Source organism: Amborella trichopoda, chromosome 9 (assembly GCF_054954075.1).
Source record: "Amborella trichopoda isolate Santa Cruz 75 chromosome 9, AtrichopodaSantaCruz75HAP2 v2.0, whole genome shotgun sequence".
NCBI lineage: Eukaryota > Viridiplantae > Streptophyta > Magnoliopsida > Amborellales > Amborellaceae > Amborella > Amborella trichopoda.
Genome location: NC_142344.1, coordinates 12,812,501 through 12,833,853, shown reverse-complemented (window position 1 = coordinate 12,833,853; position 21,353 = coordinate 12,812,501). Strand labels below are relative to the sequence as shown.

Below are 21,353 nucleotides of genomic sequence, written 5' to 3'. Positions count from 1 at the left end.
CACCTTTAAATAGTGTCAAGAAATGTGGTTTTAATATTAGAAATCTTTGTGATGGCCTTAAAATATATTTTTATTTTTAATTATAAACTTTAAAGCTTCAAAAATAATGTAGATCGCGCAGATCTATGAAAACTTGGAAAATCTTGAAAATTGACGGTCTAAAAATGCATTACAAGATGAAATTCATTTTTTTCTCATGTCCATACATCTTGATATCGAGATGATGAATTTGAGGATATTTGGGCATCAAAACGGCCTCTTCTAGTGAAATTTTTGAGGTAGGTTCTAATTTGATTGTTTAGAGCCTCGGCTCTATATAAACTTTGTCCTTTATTTAAGGGATTGTCTATTATAAGATCCTATCATCAAACGCAAATCGAATAGCTTAGTGTACCTTACAAAGTTAAAGAATTTTTTGTTTCGGACTTTGAATTCAATATGTGAAACATTCTTAGCCTTTCAATTTCAAATCTAAAAAAAAAAATTACGACGTCCTTATACAAAAGATAAAACAATCTTATTATACACACTTTCTTTATTTAAAAAGATTCCACAAAATGTTCCAATGGCCGTTAAAAAGAAGGAAACAGTTTTGAAATGCCTATAACCAGAAATCCACATGGGTCATTCTCCCGCAGAATAGAAGTTTAAACTTTTGAGGCACAAGATATCTATAGATTGACTAATTGGTCTCAAGGTTTAATTTTTAGGATTCGTGTTCTAAGGCAATAACAACCAAACTTGGTTGAGAATGCTCTTCCCCTTCTATAGACAATTCCCTTCCTCTTCTAGACTTACTATGCCTGATGTTTGGATGGAAAATTCACATCCATACACTGTTGAAGAATTATGTGACTCGGATGACTAGCACTGTTGAAGAATTATGTGACTCGGATGACTTGCACTCTTGAAGAATTATGTGACTCGGATAACTTGCACTTTTGAAGAATTCTTGGGACTCAAATCTAGATGAGAAACAACATAAAGAGTCTATCATACATTAAGGGTTCAAAACCTTGAAGTTGTTCGAAAAACCCAAACAAGGTCCTGCACTTTTTTTGTAGGAATCGGGCTTGGGCTTGATTGATTAGCAGTTGACGGTTACGGGTTCAAATCTTTGATGTCGAAACCAAACAAATACCTACTTTTTGTTTTTTGGAGTCAGGTTTGGGCATGAATAGTTAGCAATTGATATTGACTATGCTACATCTCAACTTAGATTCCTACGATTGAACTATCCAAAAAATAATAGTAATAAATACCATATATTTTTGGTGAGTACACTTGTACTTACAGTCGATGAAAATGATGTTTTCAATGTTTGGAAATTATGTTCAAATCAGTGTAGGAAAAATCGGGTAGTTCAAATTCTAACCGCTTGGTTAGACCCGATTAGCTCGGAACTGGCCAGTTGCTTATTTTGGTTTTGGTCAGTTTTGGTAAACCGGCTAGGCATTTAAAAAAATTATATAAAAACTCAAAAAATTAAGGGATTTTGTTTGTAATTTATTTTTTAATGCTTCTCATCATTTTGGGAAAGATTGGAAATTGTTTTGCCTATTAATACTTATTTTTACATTTTTTCTTTTTTTTTAAAAAAATATCATTGGACACAAAATCAATTCTTTCAATTTTTTTTTTTTTTTTTTTTTAATTTTATTTGGATGTGTTTTGTTTAACCATGCTTTAAATATATTTTTTATATTTTATTAAATATTTTTGGTATTTTTTTGACATTTTTTTCTTAGGACTCGCCCGTTAGGCCGGTTGAAGTGCTTCCGACGCTTAACTGTTGACGTTTGATTTTTCCTACACTGCTCGTCTGTAACGAGGGATTCCATGGAGATCAATAAAACCTGGTATTTTTAAACAGCATGAACATGCCAAAGTTCCGATGATCTCGCTTTCAAATGAATTAGTCAATAAATATGGGAACTTGAAGAAAATAAGTGGACCGTTCCACAAAGCAAGGGAAGGGTTTTGCTGTGCATTCTTTTATGTTCACGTCCTGAGAATTCAGAAAATATATATCTCTCTCTCTCTCTCTAAATCTCTCTCTCATGTCGGAAGCTGAGGCGAAGTCGAAGAAGACTGGACGTCTCTGTAACATATGCAACCAGAACCGAGCAGCGCTTCAAAGGCGAAAGACCCAACAGCAGGTACTGTGTGCCCAATTTGGTTTCATATTTCCTTCTTACTCCTTTTTTTTTACATTCACAAACGAATCATGGCTTTGCTTTGGTTCCCACCTTTTTATTCACTCGTAACTCTCAGCTTAGTTGTTCATTGAGAATCACATAGTTTCACCGTGTTTAAATTATAACCGACGTAGTGGCTTTATTTGAACTACTCATGGTTTTATATTTTCTGGCTCTGTGAATTCGACTGGATATCAAAATTTTGAGGATTTTTAATTTGAATGACTAGTTATGCTGATGGAGAAGTTGAATATGGACCATTATGACTGGTTCTGCTTATGGAGAGATTGAAAATCGACAATTGGTCTTATTTGTTTCCAAGGACATGATTAGGCCAATTTTTGTTTAGTCTGGTTATTTTGGCTATGTATGTTTTGTTTTGGACCCCTTTTATCAATCGAAATTTAAGAGGAAAAGGGCTATTTATCATATAAATGTTTGAATATTTAGAATTTGGATATTCTTGTTCAAGATCCTCGCCTACAACTCTATTTTAAGAACTCTGCAGTATCTCTGTCTTTGAAAACTTAGTGTAGAATGGATGAATTGAGTATTGTAGGGCTTATGAAAACCTTGTTGAAACCTTAGCAGCCTACACCAGCTGACACTTTGGGTATCTCTAATGGGCTTCTTGTTACCTTCTGAAAAATAGAGTTCTAGTATGATTTGAATTTTTTTTTGTAATGCACACTGAGGATCAAGGCACTGCAGTTATGGTTTTTTACTTAGATTGATCAAATTTGGGTTGTTGGGTCTTTGAGTATGGTTCCCATTCATGGAAATAGCTGTTCTCTTTTCACATGGGGTAACTTAATTCTTTATGGGATCAGTTATGCCGTTGAAAGGCACAAATGCTAGCCATTTCATGCTGCATTGGAGCTAGAAATTGATTGCCGTTTTTTATATGTGTATTGTTGGTTCCTCACGCTGTTCAAACTTCTTGTACATAATATGGGGCCTATTCATGCATGTCTCTTTAGTATGTTGATATGGTCCTCACCTGAAATGTTGGGGTTGAAATGACAGGTTCCTTTGTGTTAAATCATGGCTTACGAGTCCAAATGCATGTATTTTCTTTGTCTTATGAAGGTTCTTAGTACCCATTCTTTTTGCATACTAGATTTATCCAATATGTGTTTTTTTCATATGCAGTGCCTATCTTTTGATTCCAATGGATAGACTTCGGTCGCATTTTACTAAGATTGATTCTAAGTCTCTGCCTCTTTCATGTTTGTGAAGATGTGCAGGGAATGCTTTTACTTTGCTTTTGAAGAGGAGATCCATAGGGTCATTGTGGAGAACAGACTATTCAAACCTGGAGAGCGTGTTGCTATTGGAGCTTCTGGTGGTAAAGGTAATATCATCGGGACATGCTAGACTTGGTTTATCCCTCAATTCCTTTGCAAAAATAGCAAAATACTCATAACAGAAGCTGAATATTAAAATAATCACTCTTATAAACATAGAACACCTCCATCTTGTGAATTTATCTGTCACTGCCACTTTGACCTTGGTTTCCACTTGGATTTGTGATGTGAGATACTTGATCTTGGAACTTTGGGTATGCCTCCAAGACTGTTTTTTATTTTTGCTGACTTAAGATATCACATACACAAATCTCTAGTTGTTGTTAAAAGATATGCCATGCATGTGCTTTTCTGCAAACACAACTTTCCCTTGTATTCTAAGCCTTGAAACATTAGTGGTTCCCACTATCTGCTGAAATTCTCATTTCTCTATTTCCATGTGCACCGTCTTCAATTGACAATTGCTAGCAAATTTTTGTTTTGATGATACTGTTGGATGAGAATTGAGGGAAGAAGCATCATTAGAGAGTGCTAGAACAATTCTTATGAGTGTGAATCACAATTCTCAACATAACATTGCAACATATGATTTCTCTCAAAAAACAAAAAAAAAAAAACATTCCAACATATGTTCTTTTGTACTTAAATGCCCCTCACTACAAACAAGTGAGGCAAGAATTTATTGTGAATGAAAAGAAGAAAAAATTAGCTGTTCTTCCCTTAGATGTACATACACAAACACATATATACATATATATGTACATACACATATACATATCTTAGGGTCATAAATGACCTCTTGTCGATCTACAGACAGAGGTTCTGAACTTAGGACATCTTTTTTCTTTACTCTAAGTTTTCACCACTTGTCACGTCACCAGCATGCTCCGGCCTGAGCTTGAGCCTACCGCTCAGCCACCAGAATGGGCAGGGAACAGGCAGCTATCTTCCTCCCATTGACGCCCCTCTAGTGAATGACACCCGGGCAGGTGTGTCCCCTGCCTGCCAACCTTGGTTGCAATTCAAGGACTCGATGATTCATTGCATTTCACTACGTTCTTATGACATCTGGTTACTGTGCGGAATCACTTTAGTGATCAAAGCAACCAAATGATCCATGGTTTTATTTAAAGGGTGGGGCTCTATGTACTTCATCTTTTCATAAAAATTGGGGCTCAAAGCTACACATTTGGCTAATCGACTATCATAGTGCTGCTCTTTATGGTATTCAACCTTAGTTGCATTATCTTTGAGTGAGCCAAACCACTCACTAGCTATGAGGGTTGATCATGCCTCATTGTGGGCTGCTTCTAGTTTTCCTAATCTCTGTATTTCACTTAATCTCTGCCAAGCAGAGTACATAAGCCAGGGGCACATATATATCCCTTAAACGACCAAGTTTCACCTGGTTATTTTGCACCACTTAGTCTTTCCTTGAACCACCAGCTTCCATCACTCTATTTACCAGCCTCGATATTATTGGGATCCTACACCATATTTAAGCCAAATGATTGCTGTCAGTGAGTGTTTTTTATTGGGTAAATCTCTCAGTGAGACTGAGAACAAGTGTGTGCTAAGCTGCTTGCAGCCTATCCCCAATTTACTTCAGATCGCAAAATATCCAAATACGAATGTAGTGGGAATGTCTTTGTGGTTCAGGAGCAGGATTGTGTTAATAGACTTCTTGATTTTGTGGAAATGGTTCACATATCAATCACCATATGCCTGGCAATTTGAATGCTTATAGGAACATGCAACTAAGGTCTAAATTCCCTGGCACTTCAACAAGCACTACTGATTTTCTGTTAATACTGCACTAGAAACAGCTAGTTGAGGTATTGCCTCATTTATGAGCGTCACATCAACTATATAGTTTGTGAGATTGTGATTTATTCATGGCGATGTATTCTTCTCTCTAGGTCATTGAGCCCCTTATGTTCCAAGTTCCAACTCTTAAACATGTCGGTATTCGTCTCTGCAATTCCCCACAAGTTGCCCCTTCAAGTTTCCATTTTTCCCTACTATTCCTTTTTAAATTCTATCATTGTTGGTCAAGACACTGTCTATGACAGTTCAACTAGCTACATAAGTCTTATTTTTCCGACAGCTTACAATCTGTCCATCACCTACTCTCCAATTATCCCTATAGAGGCATGGGAATGAGATCTGTCTTACATCTTATGGTAGGGGAAATTAATTCAAGGGAATAGTCAGTCTACTCCTAGAAAACAATGAATCACTATGACAATGACTTCCGTATGTTATGTTATTAGGATTAAGGAGTAACCAGGTAGCACCAAATACGTCTAAATTCCCTGGCACTATCCACTTCAACAAGCACTACTGATTTTCTGTTGATACTCCACTAGAAATAGCTAGTTGAGGTATTGCCTCATTTATGAGTGTCACATCAACTATATAGTTTGTGAGATTGTGATTCATTCGTGGCGATGTATTCTTCTCTCTAGGTCATTCAGCCCCTTATGTTCCAAGTTCCAACTCTTAAACATGTTGGTATTCGTCTCTGCGATTCCCCACAAGTTGCCCCTTCAAGTTTCCATCCCTATTATTCCTTTTTAAATTCTATCATTGTTGGTCAAGACACTGTCTATGACAGTTCAACTAGTTTTGCCGACAGCTTACAATCTGTCAATCACCTACTCTCGAATTATCCCTATAGAGGCATGGGAATGAGGTCTGTCTTACATCTTATGGTAGGGGAAATTAATTCAAGGGAATAGTCAGTCTACTCCTGGAAAACAATGAATCACTATGACAATGACTTCCGTATGTTATGTTATTAGGATTAAGGAGTAACCAGGTAGCACTAAATACGTGTTTGCTTAATCTTCTATGCATTCTTGTTAGGATTTAAGGAATGTTGAATGCTTTACAATGGTGGCTAACTTAGAAGCTGTGCTCTGGTTAGGATTATTTCTGGACAAATACTCCAGGAACATGATGGCCATTACGGCAATACTCTTACCATGATCATAGGGATCATATTTGGAACAAAATTGGCATTCATCTAATGAATTTCCTTATATGTGGCATCATGGTGTTGTGGATTTAAGTACTCGACTGGTGTTATACTATTCCATTGATACATAGATGCTCATGAAAAACATTAAATAGTCACTCTCCTCAAATGTTTGATTTAAGACTTCCATTTCTCATTGAACTTCATAATTATCCTTGGCTAATGTAAAATTGAAATATGTTGCAAGAATTGCATTCTTTTAGAAATGTCAATTTATCTCACAATAATCGTCCAGAAACATGATATTCTTAATTTGGCCCATTACGTGCACCAAGTATGGATGTGGGCTATTTGAAACACGCGAAACATTATTTCTGGACAAATACTACAGGAACATGATGGCCATTACGGCAATACTCTTACCATGATCATAGGGATCATATTGTGATTCATTGCAACAAAATTGGCATTCATCTAATGGATTTCCTTCTATTTGGCAACATGTTGTTGTGGATTTAAGTACTTAACTGGTGTTATCCTATTCCATTGATACATAGATGCTCATGAAAAACATTAAATAGTCACTCTCCTCAAATGTTTGATTTAAGACTTCCATTTCTCATCGAACTTCATAACTATCCTTGGCTAATGTAAGATTGAAATATGTTGCAAGAATTGCATTCTTTTAGAAACGTCAATTTATCTCATGATAATCGTCCAGAAACATGATATAGTAATTTTGACCTTTTTTCTTAATTTGGCCCATTATGTGCACCAAGTATAGATGTGGGCTATTTGAAACATGCCAAACATTCGACTTGCTACTGCTAATATGAACATAATGTGTTATAGTAACTAACGCGGTCACTTCTATTTGCTTCCATATGTTAAATTGATCGATTCTTGCTTTTTTCACATGAAGAAATATATTGAAGTTTGTACATGACATTTTAATGTGGACACTAAAGTTACACATTTGTTTCACTATTAGTGGAAACAAAAAAGTTATTATTCCAGGAGCCCAGAAATGTCCTCATGGTAAATTTAATTTTTCATACATGGATGAGCTAGGAAATGGTTTGGCTGTCAATGCAACATTGAGACTTTGAGGAAATATGCTTTTTGAGTAGCCACTTTACAATCTGGAATTGTGGAGCCAGGAAGTCCATGACCGTGAAAGTTCTCCTCCCGCCTTGTCTATTAGTTATGTAACGTACCTTTGATATATTGAAAATTGGATGTGTATCGTGGGCTTTAGTGCACATTTCAACCAGGAGGATCAGAATTACCTGTTAATTGGCTTTTTGATGTATTATCATGTACATCACTCACTTTCATCTGCTTTATATGTGTTTACCTTTTGAATCCAAATCAAAATTTAAAGCATACCACCTCCAGCTATTGGTGAAATTTGTAATCTTGTTTTCCAAAATTACATCATAGAGTCAACCTTTATAATAGGAGATGCGCTCTGACAAGTTTCAAAGGAATTATTTCGCTGACGCGTATTAAATCTGTTGATTTACTCAAGGTAACATATCACTATTTGGTTAAAAGGAATGGCGGAGTAGAATGTGTACCTCTCTGTTTTGGGATTTTGGTTTATCTTGGTTCTGTAATCTTGCTCTGTTAAATATCAAGCATCTCTTCTCCAGTACTGTTCTTTACACCTCAGTTTCTTATCCTTCCGATTCCAGGCTCGTTGCACTTGTTTCAAACTTTCAGGTGAGTATTGTTATTTAGTTATTGTATTATAGCTACCTTTTCCAGTTTGGTGTACATTGTTAATTCTTTCTCTATTTTCTCCATTGAGTTTAATTTTGACGAAAATTCAATGCTAATTAGATGGAACATTATAAAACACTCTGGAAAGGCATGACATATGGTACCTGTTTCCATACATGAAATGTTTTCACAGAAAACATTGTGTATTGGTTTGTATGATTTAATGCCATCGAAGCTTGTGTTGTCAATAAACTGCTGGTTGGGTGCAGATTCCACTGTTCTTGCTTATGTATTGTCAGAGCTGAACCGTCGGCACAATTATGGCTTGGATCTCTTTCTTCTATCAATTGATGAAGGGATTACTGGTTATAGGGATGATTCCTTGGAGACTGTCAAGCGAAATGAAATACAGGTATACTTATCTCTCTATTTTCCAACAAAAGCAAATCCTTTGGAGCTAGTTTCATTCGTAATTTCCTTGCTGCGGTTTCCTTTTATAAATTCTGACATTTATATCATCCTGATGAGCCACTCCATAATTCAACTCACTTGGAGCCTGTGGGTGCTACTAGTATCATCTTATGAAATTATTCTTCAGATATTCTGATATTGTTTACTCAGTTTGTTCTTGAAATTAAATAAGCAATGCTTCTTTCTAGGGAGAGAGACCGTAACTAATTTTCCTGGAAATTTTAATGATGATGAGAGGAGATTTGCAATGGCCTGTGTATGACGGGTACCACATGTCTGACTGAAACAATGGCAATATGATGGTTCAATTTTCTTATTATTTTAATGTTTCCATATCATATGTTAATTGAGAAGTTTTTTTTCTTTCTTTCTTTCCTTTTTTTTTGGGTGGCAAATTAAAAATTGGACGTGGTTTCTTGGGTTGTAAACTTTTCCTTATTTTTCTGAATCATTTACTTAGTTTATGTGCTTATCGAAAACTTTAGCCAAGTGAATTTATGTGTATGACGCTGTTCAAATTTGACAAAGGAAGAAGAAGTTCTAGAGCAGTTATTGGATCTGGGATTTTGGAAATCAAAAAAGATATGCTGATGGAAAATGAACCATTAGATGAACCATTAGATTCATACTTTAGGGTTGGTTCATCCATCAGTTAAGAACAATCTGATTATGCTTGAAGTTTTCTATGAAGTGGATCATAATAGCTTTGCAATTAGCATGGATCACATGCCAGCTATTAGGAGAATTTTTAAGTCAACTTGACTTTTCATACATCAAGAGAGAATATATTTGTTAGAAGGTATGGTACTGTGTGATAGGAAGTTTAACTAATAAATTTAGTGTGTATTTTCTAGTGAGACAATTGTGTGCCTCACAAATGTTAAAACAGAGGGGGTTTCTGTCATGTGGAAATGTGCTCTCTTTTAAACTTTTCTAGAATGATTGTTTGCTTAACCTCAATGTCAGAGTTTGGCTTACAATGGCTATGCTCTTGTTGATTTTGATGGTATCTTTCATATGGAATGCTCTCATATTAACCTCTGCCTGAAGTATCATTTTTGCAGTATGGTTTGCCACTGAAGGTTGTCTCCTACAAATCTCTATATGGCTGGACAATGGACGAAATTGTGAAGGAGATTGGGTTGAAAAACAACTGCACATTTTGTGGAGTATTCCGCCGGCAGGTAAACAATCTCTGATATTTCTTCGAGATCCATAAAAATGAAGATCGATTTTGGTTGGACTGTATGTAGTTGGATTATCATCAATGCATCCATTGTCTGTGTGTATTTACCATTGTATCTTTACAAAGACATCTTTACATTTGTCATATTATAGTGGATCTGTGATTCTGTTGTGCGTCTTTCCACACATACATATACGTCATTGAAATACAACAGCTGTCTCATTTTGAGTGTGGGTGTGGCATTCTCTATATAGTATCCTCTAAAGCAAGGGTTTCTCTTCTACAACACTAAACTTTAAGAATTATTCTAGGTGCTCTCTTATCATTTTTCTTACCATATATTCTCTCTTCACCTTCTTTACTATTCAGATGCTAATTGAGTGGTTGCCCTAATGTTCGATGCTCCACAACCGATTATATTCTCTTGGGGTTTAATTGGGTTTTCTGGTATGTAAGATGCACCCATTGTTGATTCCTCTGTTCTGAGGCAGAATATTGTTATGGCATCCACCTCTGGAGAAATTCCCTCATGGACCATCCTTTTATTTTGATCGTCATCTCTATTTCTCTAAGGTGGCCTCTTTATATTGTGATAATATCATTCCATTTATTCTATTATGACTTGAGGTTTTGTAGTCATACCTGTACATTTAGATTGATTACTTCTTTATGGTTTTTTGGTCATCTTGAGACAATATATGAAGCCTCTCGCTTAGTTGCTTGTCATATGTTTTTTATGCATTTCCTGAGGATATCCGAGGATATCCTTCATTGGCTTGAAAGCAAGCTCATCATTCATCAAGCTTCACTGTCCATCGTGAGGGGGCGAGTTTACAGATTAACTCATGTGTGAGATACTGATAAACCTGTTTTTTCTTTTCTAGAGTTATTTGTATATAAATATGTTTGAATCAGTCTGGAGAAACCCATTGGTGTTCCCTTTTCCCCTATTCACATCACATTGGTCCAGACTGGGAACGGGGAGGGTCAATTGGAAAAGATACCGGCTGGGTACCCATCAAAAGCACATGGCATAGGTCTTGGCAGCCCATGATGCAAGGGCCTGCCTGTTCCCATAATATAAGATGGACTGGTCAATGGTCATTCAAATGTGCACGGCTAGGGAAAAGGGAATGCTAATGTGGAAGGTCCAGCCGGATCATGATATCTGTTCCCTATGTTCAGACACATATAGATCGATATATCAACGTTGAAAGTGTTGAACTTGGTTTTTTGCTCATTCATAACCTACTGATTTAACTTGACACTGGTGCAGTTGATTTGTCAGTGTTTTCAATTTTTTTTTTCGTAAATCTGAATAAAGAAAAACATGGACTAACTACTTCTTTGGCATCCACTTGCGAACCAATTTCATTTTACCAGTCTTGTTACACTCTTTTATCGTGGCTACCTAAGCATAACTTCATTTTGGAGACTACAACATGAACTCTTTTAAGTGTACATGGTAGTTTTGCTTAAATTTGTGATCAGACGCCAACCAGAGGTACCCACTTTAGCCCAACATTTTGATTGGAAGTTAATCTAGCCTCGTTGCAGATCTTCCTATGGTACAAGATATTGGCCATAGATGGTGTAGTAAAACTACAACACTGAAGTCATTGTGACATGGAATCATTGTGCCATTTAATGGATGCTACCTCATTGAATGATTTGTTTTCTAGTGAAAATTCTGTTTCAATTTAAAACCGAAGTCCAAATAGCCAAATATATCGTTTTTGTTTTAGTAGAAGCAACCTATTTAAGTTGATCATTCTTGCAACTAAGCACCCTGCTCATGGAATTATTTATGAAGAAGCAAAAGGTGCCTGAAAAGATCAACATTCAATCAAGAGATATTCTCTAATCAGCCACAGTATTCGTTCCCCCCAGCATTATTCAATATGTCATATTCAAGCTAGTTGTATTTGAATATTCAAGCCGACCCCAAATAGTAGGGATAAGGCTTGGATGGTGATGAGGATGATATTCAAACTATTTGTAGGGTGGAATAGCATCAGATTTATGTCAATCCATGATTCTAGGATTTTGATCTAGGTTGAAGTGCCCCCTTCATAAGGAAACATTTCCAGTTCTAGAACTGAAATGAAAAAAACATCAAGGGCCCTGTTTGGGTGGCCTGCTGCAATGTCCCTTTACAATAATATAATGGTCCAGCCAACAATAAAAAGCAGATAGCATAGCCCATGCACTAAGTTCACCCTTAAGGAGCGCACTTCATGGAATTTGACTGGACTGGTTTTCAAACCAAATGTGTTCTTGTCTCTGCATATTGCGGATCAATCAGATGGTTGTCCTGTATGACTTCATTGGCAAACATACCCTTAGATCATGACCTTCTATTTCCAATGTTATGTCTACATATCTGCATGAAGCACGTTTGGACAGATCTCAATAGAGTATTGAGTTTTTTATTGCTGCCCAAATCCTGACATACTATCATTATGAATCCAGATTGATATGATTAATCCTGACCTCTAAGAACCTTTGCTTGAGACAGATGCATATGCTTCTGCAACCATGTGAAGATATTAAACTAAAGGGCAACCGAGAAGTGGGTGCTATGGAAAATCTTGCCTGTTACTTCTTTTCTTTGCATGCATTCTAACCATTTGTGTGGATCTATTACGAGAGACCTGAAGTGTATTTGAATATCCCCAAATGTGCTACTTGAGGGCTTCTGACTTCCATTTGTTAGTCCACTGTGGCCCAAGTAGCCAAGACCCTGATAGAATTCCTAAGTAAATGCTATCATCTCACTGATGCAATATGTTTGATCTTGAAATCTATGTTTTTTTATTAAACAACCGAGCATGCGTTGTTTTTGTTGGTTAAGATTCAACTGTTTCTTGATCCTCATCTTGAATTTCCCTCTTTCTGGGCCTTTTGCTTTTGTCATTTACTTTTCAATTTCTGACATATCATCTTCATATTAAAATTACCATTGTTGTAAGTGCCAGTTTCTATCATTTCTCTGTTATATCAACATTAAAATGCAATATATCTTCTCGAACTTGCAGGCTCTAGATAGAGGTGCTGCAATGTTGAAAGTTGACAAGCTTGTCACTGGGCATAATGCTGACGACATTGCCGAAACAGTTCTCTTGAATATACTACGTGGAGACATTGCTAGGTGTTGTTGACTGTATCTTTTTCTACCATATGTGTTTGCCCTTCTAGATAACTTTTTATTGTTTTGGATAGGCATATCTGATTTTCTTCTGAGAGGAATTATTTTCTATTAGCTGACTGATTCTTGACCATCTAAATATAGGTTAGGCAGGTGCACACTTATAACCACTGGGGAAGATGGACCTATTCCAAGATGCAAACCCTTCAAGTATACCTACGAGAAGGAGATTGTCATATATCCTTGCCATCGATATGTGCATTTTGTATTATAGGAATTTTATTTTGTTTTGGTCTTTTTTCATTTTGTAATGGTAGTATTTTCTTGCCTCAGTATTTTTCATATTAAAATTTTCAATCCCCTCTCTCTCAAATCTCTCTAAAGAAATGTAGAGGTACCTTGACTGAAATTTACGTATGCATATTTCAAAAAGCTGGACTACTTCTCCACAGAATGTTAGTACTCTAGTCCTTGAAGTTTTTATTTATTTGAATAGTCAATGGAATATATGGCTTTCTTCGACCATATAAATTATGTCTGCACTGCCTATTGGTAAGATAATCACATTCTCTTCAAACAGGAAAATTAAATCACTTTTAGAAGTGATTAACTGCGTACCATTCAATTTCTCTGATGATGGAGTACACAACACATTGACTAATAAAGAATTCTGGTGGTTGATTCTTTCAAAGATTCCAGATTAATAATGCAGAATCTTCTCTCTTTGCTAGTCCAACTCGCTTTGAACAGCCTATTGTGTAACATGTCTTATTTTGATATTAAGTTTTGGCTGCAAATATTAAATGTAATTTGTATTAAATTTTTTCATTATTATATTCCTTTCAATATTGCTTTTGATTGTGCTTGAAGTCAGATACGTGATAGTCATGCATTGTTTGTTCAGTTCTTGTTATTGATTGGTTTTAACTTAGCTTCGGGTCCTAGATTCTGTGTCTCAGATATTTGTGCTAGCACAAACCTTGTACAGAATCATACTAGGGCCTTGATTGAATGAGCCTACTCGTTTGTCTTTGTTTTCTAGCTGCATTGCAGAGAAGCTTAACAGAACAAGCCTTACATCTACAGCAGTGTGTATGTGTATTGTTGGATATCATTTACTTGAAAAAAAGCAACCACGTCCCTTCTATATAAATTTGTAGTACAAAAGAAAAGGGCAAAAAAATTGACCTTATAAATGATATCAATCAAACCATGAATAATTAAGGGAAATTTATATCAAGTTACCTATGAGAGATGAACAATTTAACAACTCACCTGTAACTTTTATTTAATTTCAAAATTCCCATAAAAAGAACACATGGTCTTGAGTTGGAATAGTTGCAAATGGGCAGGATATTAAATACTTCATCTCTAAAGGGTATTTTGAGAAATTTCCCATAAATTAAAGTGAGCTGTTGAGCAGGCCTTTGGTTTGACAGTGAGATACCTGATTTGCAGGACAGAGAACTACCTTTGTTTAGCAAACCGAGCCGACAACTAATAATAATAATAATAACTATAATAATAACAATAATAATAACAACAACAATAACAACAACAACAACAACAACAACAACAACAACAATAACAATAACAATAATAATAATCATAATGGTAATAATAGTAATAGTATTAGTGGTACTTATAATATTAATAATAACAATAGTAATAAAAATACTACTACTAGTATTATTACTACTACTACTACTACTACTTAATAATAATAATAATAATGATAACCATGATCATGATTATGATAATAATGATGATGACTATGTTGATGATAATGAAGAAATATAAGCCGTCGGAATGTCTCAAAGAAAAATATACAAATGTTTACAACTTAGTAACTCAACGCCCACCCCATCATTCCCAAATAAAACTGGAGAGAAGGGAGAGTTTGTCCAATAAAAGATGCTCTTGATACTGAAATGTGAACCATATCTAAATTGCAATATTCATAATTGCGGAAATGAGCAAACCACGAGCATTTATCCAAGTATAGTGATGTTCAACTATTGAATAATTTTCTAGTTCGTGCAAGACCCAAGTCACCAAAATACAAGTTACTTGTAGCATTGATATAACAATTATACCAACTTCAGTGAGAAATGCTTTCAGCCATATTACCTATTTCCATGGATGCCTTCACACTTGGGTTGTCTGTCATCTCATTAGCTGTGAGATGCTAGTGAGAACACGATCATAGGCATAATGAGTGAACAATGACATTCTCCTTTCTGAGAAATGGACAATGTTGAGTCTCAATTATCAAGAAATGTTAAAAAAATCCATGCTCTTTATCTGAATTCTAGCTTCAAGTGCTTAATTAAGTTGAGGAATATCATATTAATCATCTCCATTATGAACAATGTCACTCACATATATGGCAAGGTCGTAAAGGATTGTCATGCCTAGCGGTTCATTGTTTGTCAAACATTCTAAAATGTAACTCTTAGAAATTAAAAGCATTTTCTCATTTAATTTTGTGGCAAAAAACTTTTGACCCATAAAGATACTGTATTTCTATTATGACTCTTAATGCGTAATAGTAATGAAACTTATTCTCACTATTGTACAATTGTGATGCAGGCATATACTCACCAAATGCATATCGTGGATTTGCCCGTGATTTTATCAAAGATTTGGAAAGAATCAGGTGGTTATCCAGCTTAATTGCTCTTTATCAATTAGTCACTGTGAATGACTGTTGCTGTATGCATAACTATTATTCTTGTTGCTCAATCTCTCTTGGGATGATTTTCCTTGCCTACTTCATTTGTCCATCTACACATATTCATGCATGTGCGGGACACCAATGCGGACATGCTCATAATCTTGCTTTTGTAGGCCAAGAGCCATATTGGACATAATACGATCAGGTGAAACCTTCAGGATATCTACCACTACGAGGATGCCAGAGCAAGGAACATGTGAAAGATGTGGTTATATATCTAGTCAGGTAATTGTATTTCTTTTCCTTCACATTCCCTTCCCCCAGGGGGCACCACATGGGGGGTGGGGTTGTGTCTTATATACTTTGACTCATTGGCCTTTCTTTCTGATGCATATATTTATAATTAAATTGTATTGCTTTTCCTTTTTCAGTTTACACTGTTCTTTTCCTACAAGGTTCAGTAATTGGAATTGGAAGGAATTTCTAATTACTTTGTGTGTGAGGTGGAATCTCCTCCAAACTAGTTTTCTTGGTCTACCTGCGGGAAATCCTTTAAAAAGTTAAATGGGCTTTTGGCCATCAAGAAGTACGAGGAGAAATTAGCTCCAAGGAGGGACAACTGTTTTTATTTATAGGCAGGCTGGTACTTTGTAATATAAAATATTGCTTAGTTTAATATCTTTATTCCAGATTCTGGCTAAGTAGCTCATAAGCTGGACATGATCCAGAGAGATTTTCTCTGGCAAGCGAATATTAAAGCCTTGACTTTTCATCTAGTGAAGTGGAAGGGTTGGTGCAAGTTGAATAGATAGATGTTCCTATGAGTTTGAACATGAGTGATGTTAATAGGGTTATAGAAGGTAACACGGGAGCAATATTGGGGTTGGGGAATCATGGAGGTGAGGAGATATAAAATGAGGTTTTAACATATTGGGAGAAATGGTGTCTATTGGGTCGCGTCCCGTAGAGAGAGGAGGCAAGCAATATCCACTGTTTGGAGGATGAACAATATGGGGATGCCATCTTCTGGATATTACTTTTGTGCATCTTTTCAAGCATAGTTTTGCATGGTGGGTTCTTTTAGATTTATTTGAAGAATCATGTATTACATCGACCACTTAACTGTGCTGCTGAGAGGGTAATCTTTGTCCCCGTCTTGTTAGAATTAATTCCCTCCAGAGTATGTGACCCTGGGCAATTCTCAGAATTGTCCTCCAATTGTGAAAATGTTTGACAGAATTTGCGATATAATCATTTCTTGGGCCTTTGTCCAAGAGGAACGCGATCTTATTTGCGAGTGGAAGTTGGGAGCTGAAATTTCCCTTGAAAGGATCATTACTAGAAGGGCCTCCCCCCATGTAGGTGTCCTTCGTGTTAAGTTCAACTACAACTTTATACATATTATGTGCTCTTTGGAGATTGGAGTCTCTTTATAGATAGTTCCAGAGCAATCCTAGAGACTTGTGGCCTCTTCTACACCCAAACTCATGTGATTATTTGTTGGACTTTGAGCCTTACTTTTTCTGGCAGTTCAGCGCTAGGATTTGAACTTGGGATGTGGGGTTTGGGTAGTTTTGTGGTGAGATTTGAACATGGGATGCGGTGTTGCAAACATCAATGCCAAACAAATGAGGCCCAAGCCTGAATCTTACGCTTAATTTCTTGTTGAACTCTGAGCCTTACTCTGAGCCTTTTCACGGTCTTTTTAGGTCCTTATTTCATGGAATGAGTGTTATTAAACATTATTTAGTTGTTCTGCAGGACACTCCTTACCGATGGAGATGGTCCTTGAAATCTCCCTAATCCCTGAGCTAGTGTGTCCTTTTAACTTGTCATCCAGTCCATGAATGAGAAGGCTGATGCCTTAGCTAGATTAGGTGTTGAAAGGGTGTCTATGGTCTTTCATGATCCTGCTTTACGACTATATTGTTGCTTATTTGTAAAAGCCAAGTAAGTATTAAAGCTGATAATTGGTTCATAATTTTAATTATCCATTTAATGAGTTTATCATTGTCATAGGGTACTGAATAGTTTGACCTCAAGAATCAGTGGTAGTAAACAGCAAACCTGAGAAAGCTAATTATAATTATCAACTGTTGTGGACTCATGAAACAACAGAAAGGACTACTGGAGGAGATCTATGCATGGAACATGTGGAACGTTGTGATCCCTGTAACATTTACTTAAATAGGTGAGTGAAGGCATGAAATCTGTAATGATAAACAATAAGCTTCTACCTGAGAACAAGGTCACTGGCTATCAAAGTGATTGTGCCTGTCATCCATAAGAAACAATAGCGTGTAGTTAGACTTTTGACGATTGGGGAGTTGATCATTCAAGTGAGGAAGAAAAGAAGATATTCCATTTCGAGAAAAACGTAATATGATACATGATCATTGCAGTGGCAGTCCATGTTGTTCAACACAACCAAGAAGTTCACCATGAATAACGTAGGAGCCGAGTTTATTACTCTTATTGGGGGTGAAGGAAAACCTAATCAATGTGTGAAAGGCTTGGTTTATTAGGGGTTTAGTGGAAAAAGAAGTCATGACTTTTGAGAATTTCCCTAGAGCAATTAAAAGGCACTGATTGGGGCATGACCTGCCTACTCAATGAAGATGTGCATCCCTTGGGAAAATCCACTCGCACGTGTTTAGGTTTCTGAATCAACACGACATGTGGGAGAAGAAAAATCAGATACAAAGATATAATTGCTGAATGACCGATACAAAAAGACACCAGATTGTATGTAAACATATGGGTTTATTTAAGTTGTTAGATATTCTGCTGAACCCTCCGAGAAACTAGCAAACAAAGTGTGACTAGAGCTAGACGGAGGGCTTGCAGTTGAAAACTATTATGCTTTACAAAATTAGATACCACTAGTCCACAGCCTGTATGTGTGTGTTTGTGGGTGTGCGTGTGTCCGTATCCCTTGTTTTTGGGATGAATCCCTTAATCTGGAACTCTTATGTATATTAGATTTCTTTAAAGATTAAAGAGGTATAAATTTGATAAAGATGACGATTCCCCTTTTTATGAGATTGTATTTATAGAAATAAAAGTGTACTGATTGGTTATAAATAAATCAATGGCTAAGATGGTCTTATGAGAAGGACAAACACACATTTTAAGACAATTAGAAGGTGGTGGATATTACTACATGAATGATATGACAACCCAAAAGAAAAATAAAATAAAGGAGACTAGGATTGTATATGAATTTGCGATTCTGCTGGAGTTTTTTATACATTTTGCTGAACCTTTCTAGAAACTAGCGAACAAAGTTGAACTGGTGCTAGATGAAGGTATTGCTCTTTAGTAATCTTATGTTTTGAGTGAAAGAGAGGGAACTCATTATTACCTATACCAATTTAAGTCTGTGTGTCAATCTAGTCATCATATACTTAAGTGTGGATGTGTAGAATTACATTCAGGTTCCACTGACAAGCTGATTACCATGTAAAGGATTTCATACCGATACCAGTGACTTAAGAATGAGCAGATAATTATATGGTTTGTGAAAGGCGCTTTATTTGGGGTGATTTCTTTCATATCTGTGCAGAAATGGTGTAAAGCCTGTACTTTACTAGATGGGTTGAATAGGGGACTGCCAAGGCTCGGTATTGGTCGAACCAGAGGTGTAAACAATGCAAAGAAGGACGAGGAACCCTGCTCCAATGGTGAGAACCATGAGATGAAGGAGTCCCATGTTCAAAGCAAACCATGTGGGTCACTGGATTTCTGATTTGAACTATTTACTTCTCCAACTGGAGAACAAGGGTCCATGCAAATGAAGGATTTTAGTAGTCTCAGAAGTTGGACCCTGAGAGGGATTTTGGATCTTGGCTTTGTGGTCATGACCATGAGGGCCAAGCACAGCTTCTAAAGTTCAAATCCTGTGATTAAGCTCGATACTGGTAAATTATTTTTCTTCTAATCCTTCAGTTATTTCAAATTTGTGGTTATTTGCCTTTGTAACTATAACATTTATTGACTGTTGTTTGCTTCACTTAATTCCCACTGAAAACAATATATAGTCCAATTTTGTGGACAATGTCAATGAGTTATATTCTTCCCCCAGAAATCTGCATGAGTGAACTTTGGGCCTTAATATTACTTCAGGAATGAAAATGTCATGAACATCCTTTTTTTTTTGCTTTTTTTTGGTGCATGTTGATTCGAGCATGAGTTTGCTGTATGTGTTTGTGTATTTGAGAGAGAGAGAGAGAGAGAGGGGGAGAGACCTGTATTGGTGTTCTCAGATCATATTTTAGAACTGCCAGATCTGATTGCATGCATTCCAAATGTTTCATAATTAGTCTTTGCACTTGTGTGCGACGTGCTTTTATCAAAGCAGTTGTGTGAAACTCATTTTCAAGTCAGGAAAGCTTTTCAAATCAACCCCCCTCCTCTAGATAGTTACTTTTATAGATGAAAAACTCCAATGTGCCTGAGTTTTTGGTTGAATATAATTTTCTGCTGTTTCGGATCTTTGACAACTAAATGGCCTTTACTATTCACAGTTATGTATTTCTGCTTGGCCACCAAATTTGAATTGTTGACCACTGATTACATTTATATATCCATGTTTATGTTCGTGGGTTATGTGATGATTGTGCATGGAAGCGTGCTTTACCGTATCATTTGTGTTGTCTCGAGTCTTTGACAGCTAAATGGCCTCTACTGATGCATTAGTCGTTAGTTATCTGTTTCAATTTAGGTTTGATGGGGTGTTGGCTAGCGAGTTTGAGTTTTTGAAAAAGTTTATATAAGGACAATCTTATACCCTAGAAGTAAAGGGGGGGGGGGGGGGGGGGGAAAAAGTGTATATAAGGGTGCAATCTTAAATCCAGTAGAGGAAAAAGTTTATATAAGGGTGCAATCTTATATTGTAGAAGTCAAAAAGGGGGGGGGGGGGGGGCACATCAAAAATATCCAGTAGAGAACAATGTCTCAAAGTTGGGAAACTTTTCAAGTGATCATCTGGACTTCGAGATGTACGGATATAAAGAAAAAAAAATTGAAATCATAAAAATAGTGCATCTCATAACAAGTTATATGGACCATCAATTTTCAACGTTTTCAATTGTGTATAGATTTGCTTGATTATTGAAGATTTAAATTTTATAATTCAGGTTGAATTTTCAAGCCATTATAGGGTTATCTACATCTCTTGGCAAAATTTGGAGGGGCTACTCATATAATATAAGGTAAAGCACCTAATGCATACCTCATACATCTAATATACCCATGTTTGCATGCTGCTTGTGCGTGAATTGTGCGGTATTGATTTGCTTCCATGGGAGTGTGACCATCCAAATTACACTAATGTAGGTGATCAAGCGCGTCACATAGAGAGAGAAAAAGAGAGGTGATCATCCCTTCAAATTACACTAATGTAGGTGATCAAGCGCGTCACATACAGAGAGAAAAAGAGAGGTGATCAGGCCTGAAGCGAGAGAGAGAGGAGGGCGTTGGGGGGAGAGAGACTTGCTGAATGAGTGTTAAACCACCCAACTCGAGCCGGTTACCTGGCCATGAGCCTGGTCCGGGTAACTTGGAACCAGTTTGGGTAACCGGCTCAGGTCGGGCAGGTCCTAGCTAAGGCCAAAAAAGTATTTCAAAAAAAATCCCCAAAAAAATGACAATTCTGTTTAG

At 36.5% G+C, this 21,353-nt stretch overlaps 1 protein-coding gene across 3 annotated transcripts; it reads left to right on the top strand.

Moving 5' to 3' along the window:
* Nucleotides 1–1,715: 1,715 nt before the first annotated feature.
* On the top strand, nucleotides 1,716–19,779 carry LOC18424358 (cytoplasmic tRNA 2-thiolation protein 1). Of its 3 annotated transcripts, XM_006828947.4 has the most exons (10): nucleotides 1,716–2,159; nucleotides 3,438–3,552; nucleotides 8,480–8,622; nucleotides 9,746–9,865; nucleotides 12,906–13,018; nucleotides 13,160–13,252; nucleotides 13,430–13,470; nucleotides 15,608–15,674; nucleotides 15,866–15,977; nucleotides 19,258–19,779. In XM_006828947.4, exons 1-10 carry the CDS (start codon nucleotides 2,061–2,063, stop codon nucleotides 19,438–19,440), a joined length of 1,086 nt encoding a protein of 361 aa, XP_006829010.2. In that variant the 5' UTR covers nucleotides 1,716–2,060; the 3' UTR covers nucleotides 19,441–19,779. The 3 variants fall into 3 exon arrangements, 2 of the variants coding, with proteins under 2 accessions (XP_006829010.2, XP_088702451.1); XM_088846325.1 differs by lacking the exons at nucleotides 1,716–2,159; nucleotides 3,438–3,552; nucleotides 8,480–8,622 and adding an exon at nucleotides 10,237–10,314 and having other exon boundaries at nucleotides 9,777–9,865; XR_016040441.1 differs by lacking the exons at nucleotides 13,160–13,252; nucleotides 13,430–13,470; nucleotides 15,608–15,674; nucleotides 15,866–15,977; nucleotides 19,258–19,779 and adding an exon at nucleotides 10,237–10,314 and having other exon boundaries at nucleotides 1,770–2,159.
* Nucleotides 19,780–21,353: the final 1,574 nt, after the last annotated feature.

Bases quoted from the DNA above. Each gene is read 5' to 3' on its own strand.
- LOC18424358 (XM_006828947.4), top strand. From the start codon at position 2,061: ATGTCGGAAGCTGAGGCGAAGTCGAAGAAGACTGGACGTCTCTGTAAC. The intron at 13,019-13,159 runs GTGTTGTTGACT...ATCTAAATATAG, and splicing joins CTACGTGGAGACATTGCTAG to GTTAGGCAGGTGCACACTTA. The intron at 13,471-15,607 runs GTTAGTACTCTA...ATTGTGATGCAG, and splicing joins GGACTACTTCTCCACAGAAT to GCATATACTCACCAAATGCA.